This window comes from Nicotiana tabacum, chromosome 8 (assembly GCF_000715075.1).
Source record: "Nicotiana tabacum cultivar K326 chromosome 8, ASM71507v2, whole genome shotgun sequence".
NCBI lineage: Eukaryota > Viridiplantae > Streptophyta > Magnoliopsida > Solanales > Solanaceae > Nicotiana > Nicotiana tabacum.
In genome coordinates this window covers 164,561,903-164,580,931 of record NC_134087.1, presented here as the reverse complement: position 1 = coordinate 164,580,931, position 19,029 = coordinate 164,561,903, and the positions used below count along the sequence as shown (strand labels likewise).

At 40.4% G+C, this 19,029-nt stretch overlaps 2 protein-coding genes across 2 annotated transcripts; both read right to left on the bottom strand.

Moving 5' to 3' along the window:
- Positions 1-4,143: 4,143 nt before the first annotated feature.
- On the bottom strand, positions 4,144-4,824 carry LOC142163386 (uncharacterized). The gene is made up of 2 exons (XM_075220667.1): positions 4,630-4,824; positions 4,144-4,473 (listed from the first exon to the last, which is right to left on the bottom strand). Exons 1-2 carry the CDS (start codon positions 4,822-4,824, stop codon positions 4,144-4,146), a joined length of 525 nt encoding a protein of 174 aa, XP_075076768.1.
- A 149-nt stretch (positions 4,825-4,973) lies between these two features.
- LOC142163385 (uncharacterized) lies at positions 4,974-5,558 on the bottom strand. The gene has a single exon (XM_075220666.1). It carries the CDS (start codon positions 5,556-5,558, stop codon positions 4,974-4,976), a length of 585 nt encoding a protein of 194 aa, XP_075076767.1.
- Positions 5,559-19,029: the final 13,471 nt, after the last annotated feature.

Here is a 19,029-nt window from a genome sequence, read left to right as displayed (position 1 = left end):
TGAAATAGCTCTTTTCTTGTGAAGGTGGGAATTACCTTATTTGCTTGAGGACAAGCAAAAGCTTAAGTATGGGGAAGTTGATAAGTAGGGATTTTGACAACTTATTTGCACCATTTTACTTTCGTTTTAGCTAAAAAATGCTTAAAGGTATTCCCCAAAGTTGATAAAATGTGCTTTCTTGTAGGATATTGGAAAATGAGCCAATGTGATAAAATTCAACAGAAGGAGTATTTTTGGACAAGGACTAAAAGCAAGCAAAAAGTGTCAAAGTGTGGACTGTAAAATTTTGTCTGCGGCCACAGAATGTGAAGGAATTTTTATAGTGTTACTTTGCAATGTGCAGGCCGCACAATAGATGTACGACTACGGAAGAGGAAGATCAGAGAGTTCAACTTGAAGTCCATCGAGAAGAGCAGACCGCACTATTATTGCGCAGAAGTCCAGAGTGTGGCCGCACTCAGAAATGTGCGATCCGCAGAACTTGAAGAAGTGCGGCCAAAATTCAGAATTGTGTGGCCACAGAAGTCCCTCCTGTCAATCTCAACTTCAAAGTGCGGACCTCCCAAAAAATTGTGCGGATCGCACACAAAATTGTGCTGCCGCACAACCTCCAAAAGGGCAATTTTGACCGAAATTTCCAGCTGCATATAAATGGTATTTTTTATCAAAATTAGGTTAAGTTTGAACTTCAAAAAGTAGAGAGCCATTTTTATTTACTGGTTTATGAAATTTTACAATAGCTTGTCTGATTTATATTAGATTTTTATCTTTTGATCATCTAATATGAGTTTTGTTTGCTTTATATCACTTGGCAGGTTGGCTAGTGATGTTTTTATTAATAAAATAATAATAAAGCAAAATATAATATGCGTCTAGAGGTATTCCCTCAATGAAGTGAGTAACATGATAGAATACATAGAGCCTATTATAAAAGTGTTGTACTATACAAACACTTGATAGTACATAGTGAGCTAAGTACCCTAAACAAACTTGAGGTAAAGTCACGGAACACTGCATTACGGAACTGGCATTCGATATAGTTGCCACATTAGGGAATTTTTGCTTCACATATTGATCTTCAATGAACTTAATTTAATGCCTTGGCACACTGTTTGTACTTTATAATGATTTCCTCTGATGGATACTCTACTCGAAATCATCAAAGTCATACGTCTCAACCTCAAAGAGATAGGTTGATAAGGTACTTTGTAACAAAAATATGCCATCATACCTGGACCAACTTAAGACTAGCTTTCCATGATTTTTTTCCTTGTGGTATATAGAATTAAGGTGTTTTCAGGATTTCTTCCAATACATTTTCTCTTGTTCTGCGTAATGGGCAGAAGTCCCTTGATCACCATTGTTTTTGCTAGGCAGAAGACTGACATCGCATGTGTCTTTGGTCATTGAAATCTGGTAGGAATTGTACAGTTTGACTATTATGCTCCTCAAAACTATATCCTTGTCCAGACAATTATACCTAGAATGGCCATTCTTCCCATGTCCTCCCGTTATAATCAGTAATTGAGCCCAGACTAGTAATTGAGCAATTGTGCATGGGCTGTTTACTAGCCTTTTCCTTGATATGTTGTCATTGTTTTTGGATTGTCCTAAGTAGAGTTTACACCTATAGAGAATCATAGATACTAATACCACCCTATGAAGTTTGGCCAATACATAGTCCAATCCTCTTCCAAAATACATACAATGAACAAACATATTAGTATAACACACATCTTTTCTCTCCTTCCTTAGGATTCGAGTTGGAGTTTGAGTCTGTTCTTCTCCCCTGTTTTCAATATTCTTCTTCTCAACATCTCTATCACTCATCAATAGCAAACTCTCCATTTTGTTCATCAATGTTCTATTCATATCAACTATCATTTGGTAGTCCTTACCCTTAAGTATGGAATTTGTAGCTTGTCATCGTTCAATATCTTTCTTCCCTCTATTTCCAATTCCCAGAAATAGTTGACTCATATCATCTGCTCCTGATATAATGTTAAGTTAACTAAATGATTAGCTAACTTGTTACCTTGCCTTATCAATGCTCAATCTGGAAAGTTCCTTTAGTTATCTGTGACTTAATTTCATCCACCTGATTAGGTATGTTACAAGGTGGCTCCCATACCTCATCCAATACCTTCTTCATCAATAAAGAATCAGTTTCAATTATACACAGAGGATATTGCATTTGAACAATATACCTGCCTGCTTCTAGGATCGTTTAGGCTTCAGCAATGTTATTAATTACCTCCTGCACTAAATCAGCTTGTGCATATATGAGGTCTCCTATACCATTCCTAATGCAGAAACCATATGAAGCTCCCCCATTATCTCCTCCGCAAGCACCATCTATATTACACTTTATCCATCCATCTATAGGCATCTTCCATAACACCTTTGTACACTTTAGTTTTGGGAGATGATTTTGCAATTATTCATGTAAGTCTGGCCAGTTAAAAGTAACTCCCTTTCTCACTTTCAGAAACCTGTGAATTGTTGTAGAAATTTAGAATATCAAGCTATCAAATGAGACACTCTTTCCATGATTTCGAGAGTTTCTTTTTTTCCACAAATGTCATACTATCATTGCTGGTATTGCCTGGTATACTGCCTTCAAACTCAAATTCCCACCTTTTAGCCACCACTCGTTTATGACTTGAACTAATTGCTTCCCCTCTATTCTTAATCCTACTGGAGCACCAAAATAATTCCACATGATGTTTGGCAGCTAGAGAAGTCAAGAATACATGGGCCAATGTTTCTTGTTTTGGATGTCTACAACACCAACATCTCGATGTTCTTAGGCATCCCAATCTTAAGAACCAATCATATAGTGGTAATTTAGCCTTCCATATTCTCCACATGAAGAAGTTGATTTTAAAAGACATCCCTTTCACTCAAAAAAAAATACAACTTGCTTTTTGTCCTCCTTTTCATTACATAATGCCAAGCTGATTTCACTGAGAATCTTTCTTTACTTTCCAGCATCCACCATGGTTTATCTCTCATTGAGTAATTAGATGGAGGTGAGATATAGTTCATTATGTGATCTGTTGTCTTCCCAGGCAGTAGTTCTCTCAATAGAGCCTCATTCCATGTTCCATTTTCTATCATCTCACTAACAGATTTATAAGATTCATCACACCAATGGTCAGAACCAGAAGCGTGGTATAGAGATCCCAATCCAATCCAATTATCAAACCAAAACCATGAGTCGCCACTCTTCAATTGCCACCAAAATTGATGTTTCACTTCTTCTCTCATTTGAATCATCTTTTTCCACGCATGAGAACCCCTTCTCTATGGCACAACCACTTCATAATCTTTTTGCAGTATTTATTTCTCATGAAGGCACTCAATAGGGAATTTTTGGTTCTAAAGTTCCACCATATTTTTGCAAATAATGCTTTGGATACATCATGCATTGATCTAAAACAAACCCCCTTCATCCTTAGGAAGACACAAAGTATCCCAAGAAACCCAGTGTTTTTCCTTTGCATTACCTGAGTTGCTCCAAAAGAATCTTTCGAACATTTTGTGTAATTATTTGATCTACACTGGAGGATTCACTACTGAGAGGAGGTGAATTGGCATGCTCTCTAGGACATATGCAATCAAAACTGCCCTGCCCCTATTGATAAAATCTTGCCTTTCCATGTTGATATTCTCTCCTGTACTTTGAATAGGATGATTTTATAGAGATCCTTCCTTCTTCTACTATAAAAATTTGGGCATCCTAGATAGGTAAAAGGGAAGGACAACAACAACAACAACAACGACGACCCAGTATAATCCCACAAGTGGGGTCTGGGGAGGGTAATATGTACGCAGACCTTACACCTACCCCGAAGGGTGGAGAGGCTGTTTCCAGGAGACCCTCGGCTCAAAAAAAGCAACAGGAGCCGATATATTAGTACCATAAAAATGCATAATAAAATACCAACAATATAAGAGATATGAAATACAGAATATGAAATACGAAATAGATGGTTGTTATAGTACAACTAGCAGGTAAAGCCCTGCATCAATAGACGACCAATGACATTCTTAGTCTAACTCCTAACTGACTAGTATCACTCTATTGCGCTGTAAAAGAGAAGGAGTGTCTCAAAAATTCTATGATCAAGTGTACTGAATTCACTTCATCTGTAGTGCTTTTTCGTGCATATAAAAGGAAGACTTTTCCTTATTAATTTTCTGCCCAAAAGCAGCTTCATATTCCTCCAAGACATTCATAACAAGCTGGACTGCTCCATAATGTGAAGAGCAAAAGATAATAATATCATCTGCATATGATAGGTAATTGATATTGTGACCCCACTTTGGCATGGCAAATCCAATAATGTCCAGATTATCAAATAAATCATCTAATGCTCTCCCTAATACTCCAGCTTCCAATATGAATAATGTACGCGATAAAGGATCATCTTGCTTGACACCCCTTGTAGATTTGAAAAAATCATTTGCCTACCCATTTAATAACACAGAATACCAGTTGTTTGAAACAAGTCTAACTATTATATCTATGAATATGTCTCCAAATCTCATTTGCCTCAACACCTTGGTCAAAAACACCCAAGAAACTCTATCATAAGCCTTTACCATGTCTAATTATATCACTACATTGGATGGCTTTCCCCTTAGCCTTATATCTGAAATAATCTCTTGAGTAAGTAGCATATTCTTCACAATACTTCTGCCCTTCACAAAACCATCCTGATTAGGAGAAATAAGAGTAGGAAGCAGTTCAACTAACCTCTCATGAACAACTCTTGGGATGATCTTATTTGAAAAGTTGCTCAAACTAATTGGTCTCATATCTGAAATATTGCCACATTCTTCTTCTTAGGGAGTAAGACCATGTTTGTATGAGTAATAAATTTGGGCAATTCTTCTCCACAAAAGAAAGCTTTCACCATTTGAAGTACATCTTCTCCAATGATATCCCGGCTTGCTTGATAAAACTATCATGTGAATCCATCTGGACCACTTGCACTATCTCCATTCAATCCAAAATTTGCTGCTTTTAGCTCCTCTAAGGTTGGTTCTAGCCACAGTAACATATTTTGTTCATTTGACACCATTTTAGGAACATGTTGTATATCGTCAAAATTGGTAGGAAGTCTTTCTTCTGAGAATTGAGTTTGAAAAAACTCCATTGCCTCCCTTGCCATATCTTGTTGGGAGTCAAGCCAATTCCCATTGTTATCTAGGATCCTAGATAGTTGAAGTCTTTTCCTTTTCTCCTTTACATGAGCATGAATAAATTTTGTATTTCTGTCTCCATCTTGAAACCATTGCATCCCAGCCTTTTGTCTCCAGAATTCTTTCTCCAAATGATAGAATAATGTAATGTTTGCCTCAACTTTATGCAATTTTTCTCTATTCTGCACAGTTGGATTTAGCTCAAACTCAATCTCATGAACCTTTATGACATCTTCTAATGATGCTATTTGTTTGAAAATGTCACCAAATATTTCCTTACTCCAGGCTGTCAGAGCTAACTTAACCTTCTTCCTCTTATTTTGAATGATGATGAAGGGATTTCCCATTATATTAGTAGTCTAATTTTCTCTAATCACCTTTATAAATGTCTAATTTTTATCCTAAAATTAAGAAACTTAAAAGGTTTCTTTACTTGGACAGTGTTGATGTTGCATGACAATAGGAGAGGAGCATATCTGATCCATATTTGATGAGATGTTCTACTTCTAGTGCTAGAAATAAATCCATGAATTCCTAATTTGCAAAGAATCTATCGATCCTTTTGAGTATACAATCTACGCTTGACCTTCCATTCCACCAAGTATGCAAACTCCCTTTGAAGCCAAGATCATACAATGCACATGTATTAACACAATGTCCAAAATCTTTTACTTCATTCAAGTACGCTGGTCTTCCCCATACTTCTCTTCCTCCGATACAACCACATTAAAATCCACTCCAAATACCCATGGGGATTCCATATATGTTGCTAAGTCATACATTGAATCCCATTGTTCAATTCTTTCTATGGCATCGCACTTAGTATATACCAGAGTCACATAAATCTCCTTGTTCGAATTTTTGTGAAATAACTTCAATGTCATTTGTTGTTCCATACTCATCACAATGTCTACATCAATATACTCATCTATAAAACCCCAAATTTTCCCATTTAAATTTTCATAAGCAGCATGAATTCCCAACTTTTGCCTATATTCCTCCAATTTGCTAATGTCTTGCCAAGGTTTCATTAGTCCAATTAAATAAAAATTGTACTTTCTATGTAGGTTTAATAACCTATTGAATGTTTTTTGAGTATTAATCAACCTCACATTCCGTACTAGAGCATTATCCGTTAGATTATTTGGAAGTAGTGATCACACTCCTCTTTGGTTGCACCCTTGAAGGTACACTGTCTTTAATATCCTTTTTCTACCTATTTGTTTGTTTTGTTGATGATTTCTTGTTGTCTACACTTCTTGGAGATATGTCACCATCTCTTGCTGCTTGTTTTAATTTAGCAGTCGTTGATTCCTGTTCAATATATTCCCCCAATTCTTCCTCTTCACCTTGTGCATTCTCAACTTCCTAAATGGCTAAGAAATTTGGTCCATGACTTTTAGCTATCGTTCCCAATTCCCTTTAACCCCTTTTATTGATCAAAATACCTTTGGCAAGGATTCCACTCATAACACTGAATGACTTTCTAGCTAATAAACCTAGATCATTCATTTTCTTTGTAGCTAATTGCATTGCATTTCCTCTACTTTTCTTTATTGTTTCTGCATCATAATTGTTTCTTGGATTGCTTTAAACTGCAAGCTATACACATCTCCCAGACTAAGGGTTACTGAAGCAATATTTCCAGAGTTTACTATTCCATTGGTTTGATTCATCAATCTAGTAGACGCTTTGGTGGTAGGCATCACTGATTGATATAGACCTTTCTCATGAACATTCTCATATTGAACACCAGCTGAATTTTCCATCTGATCTCTTTCAATTATAGTTAGAACCCGCTCTCCACTCCTAGGATTTCCTGTTTCGTTAGTGATTTCCTCAACTGATTCCTTGTTCTTCAATTGATCTATATTTACTGCCAACTCTTCATCTTTGTGTTAGCTTTCTCTTTTATTTTTGACATTCAACCTTGCATTGTCAATGTTGTCCATGAGTTTTACTTCATCACTCCATAAAGTTTTGCCAGAACTAATCTCCTCAGAGCCCTATATCTCAGTTGAATCTTCATTAGTTTGTGATGAAAGTTCATGGCATGAATGATTAAGCATAACTTTCATGTGCGTCAAATCTTCTTTGTTGGTGCCAAACGTTCTGTTTACCCAGTCAATAGTGTCCTCTTTTCTGTTCCCAGTTAAGCTAGGCTTAGGACTGGATTTGCCTTTTATTTGAGTTGCCTCCTCATACTCATTTGTTCTCCCAATAGCATTATTATTCACCTCCTTTACATTATGTTGTTCCTTACATGCAGAATTTTTCCCATGATCCTTAGAATTTTCTGCATTCACCTTGTGTTAGTTCCTTATTTATCACCTTTTCTATTGCCTCCTTCTTGATATTTTTATGAATTTCCATTTCCCCTTCCTCCAGTATGGCAAATTTGTTACTAGTTGTCACAACTTCCTTCTGATTGTCTTTCCCATTTGTCTCGCCCTTTTTGGTTTCACCAATTGGAACAATTTCCTTTCTAGTAACAGCTTGAACTTCCCTTTGTTTTCTATTACTTTTCGCACGATTGTCCTTCACTTCCCTCCATTGTTATCCTGCATTCCCCACAACCTTCCCACTTGATAGAATCATTAACGGATCCTTTGACTGTTCCTTGTTAGTACCATTATTAGCTACAACCCGATTCCCATTATCCCACATCAGTAATTCTGGATATTGATGACAACACTCAAAATCATCATGCCCTTGTAACTTACAACCCTTGTAACATTTAGGCATCATGTCATACTTGATATTGACCCACTCAGTTCTTATTTCTCCTGTCGATTCATTCTCAATATCCATCCTTACTTTTTTTGGGTGATTAGCTAACAAATCAACCAAGACATTAACCGTCGTATAGCTTGGTCTTGTCTTGTTGATTGTAGCCACATCTAATTGTAAAGGTTTCTCCACTGTTGAGGCACGTGAAAAATAGATATTATTCCACAAAAAAATGGGTAACAGACCTGGAAACGAGATCCATGCCATTGCCATTGGAGTCTCTTCTCCAGTTTTGAATTTAGCATCATAAATAAGAGGTCTTAATTGATATTCATGTCTAGCTTTGTCCTTAACATAATAAGCACCTTTTGACGTAAAATCAATAAAGTCCTGCCATAATGTAAGTCGAATAAGAATGTGTATGTCTCTAAGGACACCAATGCTACACTCCCCATTGATTCCACATTAGAGAGGAACAATTCAACATATCTCTAAAATATCAGGTCATCCATACGCAATCTTTCCAACCACAGCATATTGAAGACCCTCTATAACATTCATCTGATCCACTTCTGCTATACAAAACTTAACCAAAGGTTGCCCATTCAAAAAGGAGACTGTATGCATAGTAATTGGCTCGATAGTAATATGTGCAGTTTCATTGACGTGCATGGGAGCATTAAGTACGCTAGATTTTAGAAGTTTTGCATAATCTATTGGAGTTTTTGATTATGTAGTAGGGTTATGATTTGTAGAAGACACATGGGTGGCTGACCAGCCATTGAAGAAGGTTGGCCGCCGGCTGGAGTGGCCATAGGAGGCCTCGCAAGGGTTGCGCGATTCTGTGCTCAAAATCGCCTAGTCGCCAAAGTAGCCCCATGGTGAATTGATTTTTCTTAGTTCGCATAGTATCATCTAATATGAGTTTAATCTTTTTTTCTTCTTTAATTTCTTCATTTTTATCTATGAGTAGCTAAATTTCCAGCTAAGGTTGTGACCCAACCCTAGTGTGGGTACATAATATGTGTTTGATTTAGTGCTTATTTGAGGTTGGGTATATGATATTTAGCCTAGTTCTTGCTTTCATTTAAGAATTAATGGTTGCAAATATTGATTCATTCCTAATTGACTTAGTCTCCACTTGAGAAAGAGAGATTGAGTCTAGAAAAACTTGACTAATAAGAAATTGGAGTAAGCTCAAGAAATTGATAGTCCCAATTAAAGGATTGAATCTAGAGATAGTAAAATGCGACTTGAGCATCTATCACTTGTTTGAATTACCCATTGGGGCTTGAGAAATCCAAATTGGGCAAAATCACTCTAGTACCGAGAGGTATTGAGTTGCTAATTATGTGTTTATTGATATATTATGCCCCGACCAATGAAACTCGCTCTAAATCCCACAAACTGTTAGGCAACCACATAGGTGGAAGTCACAATCCTAGATATTTTACAACTTGAAAATCAATACAAAAAAATATCAGTCTCTAATTTTATATTTGCATACAATAGCTTGATTTAGAAGTAGACAAAAACAACAAAGTATGTGAAAGTGCATTTTGGAAACATTATACGCTTAATCCGAGTATATACCTAATCTCATCTACGCTCACTAAGGAATCGATCTCGACTCATAGTTGGGTAATTATAATTACATTGGCCACTTCACAACCCCAATTTGAGGTGTGAACTTGGGCGACATCAAAGGGTGTTATGAGTTTCGGGAACAAGGGCAAGGGTGGCCATTTTGGATTGGTAGGTTCGAAAGTTGAGGTCAAAGGCTATAGCTTCAGTGAAGGTGCAGTGGAGAGGTCAGCCCGTTGAAGAGTATATTTGGGAGATCGAGTAGGAGATTAAGAGTAGATATCCACACATATTTGTGACTCCAAGTATGTTTCTAGACCCGTTTGAAGACTAACGTTTGTTTAGGGAGGGGTAACAACCCGGCCGGTCGTTTCGAGTGTTGTAGCCTTGTTCCCCTATTTCCACTCCTTGTGTACTCTACAGCTGTTATATGACTTATCGAGTTGGCTGGTTTGGATCTGGAGAGATTTTGCAGAGAATTAAGATACCTAATCTTTTAATTGAAAACTTATGTTGGAAAAGTTGACCGGATATTTAGTTGTGTGTAATCAATCTCGTATTTAAATTTTAATGGTCCAGTTAGCTCCATTAGGTGATTTTGGAATTAGAAGCGTGTACGGATTGTGATTTGGAGGTCCATAGTAGAATTAAGCTTAAAATGGCGAAAGTTGGAATTTTGGAAAGTTTGACTGGGAATGGACTTCTTGATATCAGGGTCAAATTGTATTTTCGAATGTTGGAGTAGGTTCATGGTGTCATTTGTGACTTGTGTGAAAATTTTGAGGTCAATCGAACGTGATTTGATAGGTTTCGACGTCGTTTGTAGAATTTGAAAATTTCAAAGTTCATTAGGCTTGAATCCATGTGCAATTTGTGTTTTGATGTTGTCTGAGGTGATTTGAGTGTTTGAATAAGTTCGTAGTATGTTCTGGGACTTGATAGTATGTTTGGTTGAGGTCTCAGGAGCCTCGTGTGAGTTTTAGATTGTTAACGGATTGGAAATTTGACATGGAGTTTGCTGAAATTTCTGGTGTCACTTGGTCTGGTTTCCTTATACGCGATCGCGTGGTCAGGTACGCGATCGCATAAGCTAAGCTGGTCGCTAATGGAATTTTCCCTACGCATTCGCGAGTGGAGGACCACAATCGTGTAGCTTTGAGAAGCAATGTAACACGAACATGTGGGCTAGGCTGCAATTGCGAAGAGGAAAAGGGTAGGAACTAAGGCCACGTGTTTTGTTAATCGCGAACATGTGAGGTCGTTTAATTTAGAGGGGTAGTGCATCACGTTCGCGTAATGTAATTTTGTGGGGGCAGTTTAATTGCGATTCGCGATCACGAAGAAGGCGTACCTGGGTAGATTTAAAAGATTAAAAACGAGGGTTTTGAGTTCATATCATAAAATTGAATTGGGAGCTCGGTAGAAGGCGATTTTTTAAGGAGTTTTACGTGGGTGTTTGGTATAAAGGATTTCTATCTAGTTTTGGTTAATTTCCATGATTATTCCTTTGATTCTTGTATACAGTAAAATCGGAGGGTCCAATTCCTCGTCATCAAGGCACCTCAGAAGATCATCTCGAAGGCTCGAGGCTACAAGGCTACGGTCGAGTTTCCTCCCTCGAGGTTCGTCGACGCTCGACCTTGTGTCACGCCCCAAAAACCGAGGGGCGCGACCAATGCTCGACCGGGTAGCCCCCATCGAAGCGGACCTGGGTGCCTTTCCTATTCCACGTGATACCCTGCATTTCCATTACCCATTAACCAAGTGAAATAGCCATTTATAAATTTAATCACATTCTTACGAGATTTATATAACATACATAGTTACTTAGCGTGGTTTACAAGTTATACTACCCAAAATACATAAGTACATAACCCACATTTCCTGTCTACGGAGCCTCTAGAGATACAAAAGAGTGTTACAATACATGCCAGTAACAAGGCTCCGGTAATACCTTACGCAAATACCAAAATAAAATTTTCGGGAGGATAAGCGGCATAAGCCACGCAGGGCCCCGAGAGGAAAGGGGCTCACCAATTCAGCTGACGGGAGGTGAAGGAGTGCTACTGTCGGTGGGCTGGAGTACCTGTTATGGAACCACCTACAATCATAACACGAATGTAGAGCCCCCGGCAAAAGGGACGTCAGTACATTTAAAATGTACTGGTATGTATGACCAAACTTTACCCCAAGTAAAATCAAGAAATACACAAATAACAAACAGTAATAGAATCAACAATCAAATGCACATGGAAGGAACAACCAAAGCCAAACAAACTCCACAATCTCTCCTTTTCCCCTTCCAACATTATTTCATCACATCAATGATTTCACAACTTTCACATATTTTTATTTCAATAGTGATTTCGATCACTTTTCCACCCTTATTATCTCGGCCACCCTTATTACCTCGGCCACCCTTATCACCACAACCCATACCTTATAACTTCGTGTTGTGGCACACAACCTGATTCCACCGGACAATCACATTTCACACAACAACAACAACAATTCACAAAGAATTTTCATAAATGTCAATACCATTTCCATCATATGCAACAACCCGTATACAACTTAAGTCACAACGATAATTGCCCGCGACAAGTCACGTATGATATTACCACAGTTGTTTCAATTGCATTAGTTACGATTTCTTTCCATTATTTGTTACACATCTCTTACCACATAAACACACACACTTGGTTTGTTGCCATTTACATACACCATTATATCGGGAGACTTAACCAATAACATTCAAGGCATATTAATCACAAGAATTCGCAAATAGTCCACATAAGTAACACATACCAATTACTCGTACACCAAACAAGGTGACTTTACAAAGGTTAAAGTTAGCAATACATACTTGGAGTCGAATTCCCCCTTTTTTTCTTCTATTTCCAATTCACCAACAACCTAGTACCGTCAATTTAGTTCACAAGTTAACACATATAACTTAGAATTGAAGTTCACAAACTCAGCCCGAACTTACTTAGGTTATCAACCCCTATTTTGCAAATCTTTAGTTCTACCCAATTCCTCTTACTAGATTCTAGGTTTTAAAGGACATGCATGTGTATCTCAACTTCCATCTTCAAGAATTAACGCATGAGAATCCCCTTTTTTGTTTAAATCTGAAAACAATGAAAAAGGGTTGGGGATTTTACCTGCAAGAACGGAGATGAAGACAATTACTTGAAATTCCCCGGCCTGAGTGACTTTGAAGAATCAAATTGATGAAGGTAGGACTTTATCTCTCAAGAATTCTCTCTTCCCTCTCTCTAGTTTTATTCAGAAAATATGTTAAAATAAGGGGTTGGGGTGTTTTATTTAAGAAGGGGTCGGGTTTAAAATTTAGAAAAATAGGAGCCCGAGTTAGGTATGCGATCGCAGAGTGGAAATGCGGTCCGCAGAATGGACCGCAAAAGTGCTACCAAAATCTGAACACACTGCCTGGGTATGTGGCAGGAATGTTATCCGCATACCCATTATGCGGTCACATAGTGCACCGCAGAACTGCCCCTCACAAAATCCCAAGGAAAATATGCGACGACTATGCGGACCGCATATCCGTGATGTGATCGCATATTGGACCGCATATTTAACCTCCAATTCGACCAACACACTGACTCACTTTGCGGTGATTATGCGGTCCGCATATCTGTTATGCGACCGCATTCTAGACCGCAGAATTGCAATTCCTGGAAAATAGTATTTCTTGAGTTTTTATAACATAGATCAGTACCAAAAGGGTCCGAACCACAGCTCGCTTAATTTTACACATTCCTAACATATATTCGGGACTTGGCACCACGAGCTACCCCGTTTTGAGTACAAGTTTTCACGGGGCCTTACATCCTTCCCCACTTAAAATCATTCGTCCTCGAATGAGGATTTTGGGAATCGGTCGGTTTTGAAAACATGATATGCAAACCAGTTGTAATTAGACTTATCTACTTGTCAGAGAGCCCCCAAAACATTATTTCCAAGCACCATTACGCTATCCCTATTATCCCTACAACTGGTATACAATTCATTACCTCAACACCTGCACATAATTTGGCCACTTCAATGAGTTCCATACAGTTCAACCACTCCAACACACTATACGTATTCCAATTAATCATTACCAATCTACACTGCCTTTAATCATTCACTTATCACATGAGTTCTTACAAATCTTTCATTTACCAAAAAGGGGCTTGCGCATGACTCAATTAATCACAACACATACAATTTGCACAACTTGAGGAGTTACAATAGTAAAGAATTTAGGGAAAAATATGGGGTGTCTTTGCACCACATTGAACACAACATCAGTTTACTTAGAGACAAGAGTTCGCACGATCACTACTAGACTTGTTCAAACAGATGGGGATATCTTTCTTTAATTTCACTTTCTGCTTCCCACGTGGCTTCCTCGACTTGTTGACTTTGCCATAGCACTTTAGCTGAAGCAACTTCCTTGTTTCTCAATTTGCGGACTTGCCTATCAAGAATAGCGACCGGAATTTCTTCATATGATAACTCTTCATTGACCTCAATAGCCTTGATTGGCACGATGGTGGATGGGTCTCCAACCACTTTCTTTAACATAGACACATGGAACACCGGGTGCACTAATGACATTTCAGGGGGCAATTCCAGTCTATAGGCCACCTGTCCTATCCTTTGAGTGACCCGATACGGCCCGACATATCTAGGACTCAACTTCCCTTTCTTCCCAAATCGCATGACTCCCTTCATAGGAGATACCCTCAAGAAAACCCAATCATCTACTTGGAATTCCAATTTCTTCGACGAATGTCCGCATAAGATTTCTGGCGAATCTAAGCAGGATTCAGCCTTTCCTGAATGATTTTAACTTTTTCCATAGCCTAGTGCATGAGATCTGGCCCTAACAATTCTGCTTCACCCACTTTGAACCATCCAATCGGAGACCTACATCTCCTCCCGTACAATGCCTCAAATGGGGCCATCTGAATGCTAACATGAAAGCTGTTATTGTAAGCAAATTCTATAAGTGGCAAGTGATCATCCCAATTAACTTTGAAATCCAAGACATAAGCCCGTAACATATCTTCAAGCATCTGAATAGTCCGCTCCGCTTGACCATCAGTCTGCGGATGGAAAGTCGTGCTGAGATTCACCTGAGTACCCAAAACCTTGCTGAAATTTCTTCCAAAAATTAGCTGTGAACTGGGCCCCTCGATCTGAGATAATAGAAAGTAGAGTGCCATGAAGCCTTACTATTTTCTTGATATACAATTGAGCATATTGTTCCGTGGTATCCGTGGACTTGACTGGCAAGAAGTGAGCTGATTTGGTGAGTCGATCCACTATTACCCAAATTGAGTCGAACTTGCGCTGAGTGCGAGGTAACCCTACCACGAAATCCATGTTGATCATCTCCTATTTCCACATTGGTATTTCAATAAGATGAGTTAACCCACCGGGCCGCTGGTGCTCATCTTTTACTTGCTGACAATTCGTACATTTAGATACAAAGTCCGCCATACCCCTCTTCATACCGTTCCACCAATAAATTTCCTTGAGATCACGGTACATTTTCGTAGAACCTGGGTGCACAGAATACCTGGAATTATGAGCCTCCGCCATTACCCTCCCCCGAAGATTATCCACATCTGGAACACATAGCCTACCTTGACATCGTAATACACCATCCTCACCACCGAGTGAAAATGTCGAATCTTGTTATTCAAAACTGCCTCCTTCATCTGTGCTAATGCTGGATCAATGAGCTGTTTTTCCTTGACTTCCTCTACCAGTGACGATTCTGCTCCATTACGCACCATAACCTTCCCCTCGTCTGAGGTCAAAATACGAACCCCCAGACTGGCCAATTGATAAACCTCCCGAGCCAAAGGCCTCTGATCCGCTCCCAAATGAGCCAAACTACCCATGGACTTCCGACTGAGAGCGTCGGCCACCACATTCGCCTTCCCTGGATGGTATAAATTATCCATATCATAATCCTTGATTAATTCTAACCACCGCCGCTGCCTTAAATTCAACTCCTTCTGCATGAACAAATATTGGAGACTCTTTTGGTCCGAGAACACATCCACATGGACCCCATAAAGATAATGCCGCCATATTTTCAAGGCAAATACAACTGTCGCAAGCTCCAAATCATGCGTCGAATAATTCTTCTCGTGATTCTTGAGTTTCCTTGAAACATAAACTATAACCTTCCCATGTTGCATCAACACACACCCCAAACCGACCCTGGAGTCATCGCAATAAACCACAAATCCTTCCATGCCTTCCGGCAAGGTCAATATTGGCGCCGAGGTCAATCTCGACTTCAATTCCTGAAAACTTTTCTCACAAGCGTCGGACCATTGGAACTTAACTGCTTTCTGCGTCAACTTAGTCAAAGGGGAGGCGAGGATAGAGAATCCCTCCACAAACCTCCAATAATACCCCGCTAAACCCAAGAAGATACGGATCTCCGTCGGGGTCGTGGGTCTAGGCCAATCTTTTACTACTGCAATCTTCTGGGGATCCACCTGAATCCCTTCACTAGAAACAACATGGCCCAGAAAGGTAACGGACTCCAACCAAAATTTACATTTTGAAAATTTAGCATACAACTGGTGCTGATAAAGGGTCTGCAGAACTGCCCTGAGGTGATCGGTATGATCCTATCGGCTCCGCGAATAAACAAGGATGTCATCAATGAAAACAATCACAAAGGAGTCTAGAAATGGCTTGAAGACCCAATTCATAAGATCCATGAAAGCTGTCGGGGCATTGGTTAGCCCAAAAGACATGACCAAGAATTCAAAGTGACCATAGCGAGTTCTGAAAGCGGTCTTAGGAATATCCTATTCTCTATCTTCAATTGGTGATACCCGGACCGTAGATTAATTTTGGAAAAGAACCTCGCACCTTGCAATTGGTCAAACAAATCATCTATCCGAGGCCAAGGATATTTATTCTTGATGGTGACCTTGTTAAGCTGCCGATAATCAATACACATCCGGAGCGACTCATCCTTCTTTCTAACAAAAAGTACCGGGGCACCCCACGGTGACACGCTTGGCCGTATGAACCCCTTTTCTAATAAATCCTTCAGCTATTCCTTTAACTCCCTTAACTCCGCTGGCACCATTCTGTATGGTGGAATAGATATCGGCCGCGTATCTGGCAATACATCAATCCCGAAATCAATCTCCCTATCTGGCGGGATCTTTGGAAGCTCGTCCGGAAACACTTCAAGAAACTCATTCACAACTGGCACGGATTCGGGGACAGACACTTCTAAAATGGTGTCTGCCACCCGGACCAAATGGTAGATACACCCCTTCCTAATCATCTTCGAAGCCTTAAGGTAGGAAATAAACCTACCTTTCAGCACCACACCATTTCCCCTTCCACTCAATAACCGTCTCATTAGGGAACTCAAGCCTCATGACTCTTGTTTGGCAGTCAAGTTTAGCAAAGCACGAATAAAGCCAGTCCATTCCTATAATCATATAAAAATCCACCATTTCAAGCTCAATAAGATCGGCTGTGGTAGCACGACCACATATGACAACACAATTCCTATAAACTCGCGTGGCTGTAATAGAATCACCAACCAGAGTCGATACAGAGAACGGCTCATGAAGCTGTTCGGGTTCTACCCCAAAACCTAAAGCAATGAATGGGGTGACATAAGACAAAGAGGACCCCGGATCAATAAGAGCATAACAATCAATGGCCTGAACAGACAAGATACCTGTAGCAACATCTGGGGAGGCCTCTGCACTCTGGCGACCACTCAAGGCGTAAAACTGGCTGGGTACACCTCTACCATGAGCTCCACCCCTAACTATACCGCGCCCTGCTGGGGCTGGAGGACGCACGGATGATGCGGCAACTGAAGAACCGGATGACTGAGCAAATCGCCTACCCATGTCCTGAATGGGCGCACGGTAGTCCCGCTGGATATGACCTCTCACCCCGCATCTATAACACACTGGAATATCCAAATAACAAGTCTCAGAATGGAACCTCCCACACTTGGGGCATGAAGCCCTCTCCTGCTGTTGTGATCTCCCTCCTGGACGACCGAAATAATGGGGTCTCCTACTGTCTGAACCTGATCTCAAGTGACTGCTCTGCTGATAACTGTGCACAGATGGTGGTGCGCTTGCTGAGGACTGGGCATATGATTGGGATGGCCTTGATGGACCTCTCCTCGGAATAGGTCTCCTCGAGTTACCCGCTGATTGGGCCCTGCTGCTACTCTCTCTTTTTGCCCGTATTTTCAACTTCCTAGCCTCTGTGGCCTGAGCGAACCCCACAATCTTCCCATAATTCACATCTGAGTGTAAGGCCGTTGTAGCATCCTCATTCACCACCAAAGGACTAAGACCCTGAACAAATCGCCGAACTCGAGCATCCGTGGTCGACACTAACTGAGGAGCATACTTGGACAACCTCACAAACTCCATGTGGTACTCCCAAACACTCATACTGCCCTGCTTGAGGACCTCAAACTCTGTGGCACGGGCCACCATTGTCTCGGAAGGCAAGAAGTTGTCCATGAATGCATCTACAAACTCATCCTATCTAGCCGGAGGTCTTCCCTCCCCACGGGAATCCTCCCACATCTCGAACCACGAATACGTTGCTCCCCTCAACCTGTATGAAGCCAACTCAACCCCTTCCGTCTTTGTAGCCTTCATCACTCGAAGGTTCTTATACATTTCATCAAGGAAATCCTGCGGATCGGCCTCTGGGTCTGTGTCCGTGAACTCTGGAGGGGCCAACCGCAGAAACTGGTTGACTCTGGAGCTGGCAGAATCTCTCTGTCTGCTAGGGGGCGCAGGGGAATCATGAGATCTCTGGGCCTGAGCGGCCACTAACTGGGTCAACATATGGATGGCTCCGCTAAGGTCCTCATCAGAAACCCCGGGACCGGAAGCTGGAATTGCATCAAGATCAGGAATATCAGTGGGAGGGATGGTAGCACCCTCTGCCGCAGCTGGAACAGGAATACTTGGATCTGGAATAGATGGGCTAGGCAGATTCAAGACCGGGGAGTCACTCTCACCCACAGCATCAGGTACATGATTCACAGCCACACTTGGGGTGGCATTAGCCCCAAGGCCAAGTCTAGCTCTCTTCTTAGGTGCCATTACTGAAAATTTGGAACAGAGCACGAGTTAGATGTAAATACTTCCACTTTTCACTTCACCGCACGATATAGAGTAACAAAGAAGAAGGTAATTTCCTAAATGCCCATGTAGCCTCCAACTTATAGATGTGGTAGACAACATACCGATAAGAAGGACTCTACTAGACACGGCTCCGAGATATCCTAGGACACTTTAAAACCCTAGGCTCTGATACCAAGTTTGTCACGCCCCAAAAACTGAGGGGCTCGACCGGCACTAGACCGGGTAGCCCCCATCGAAGCGGACCTAGGTGCCTTTCCTATTCCATGTGATACCCTGCATTTCCATTACCCATTAACCAAGTGAAATAGCC

Coding starts and splice junctions, on each gene's coding strand:
- LOC142163386 (XM_075220667.1), bottom strand. CDS start 4,824: ATGAGACCAATTAGTTTGAGCAACTTTTCAAATAAGATCATCCCAAGA. Junction 4,474..4,629: donor TAAGGGGAAAGCCATCCAAT/GTAGTGATATAA, acceptor TTAAATGGGTAG/GCAAATGATTTTTTCAAATC.
- LOC142163385 (XM_075220666.1), bottom strand. CDS start 5,558: ATGGGAAATCCCTTCATCATCATTCAAAATAAGAGGAAGAAGGTTAAG.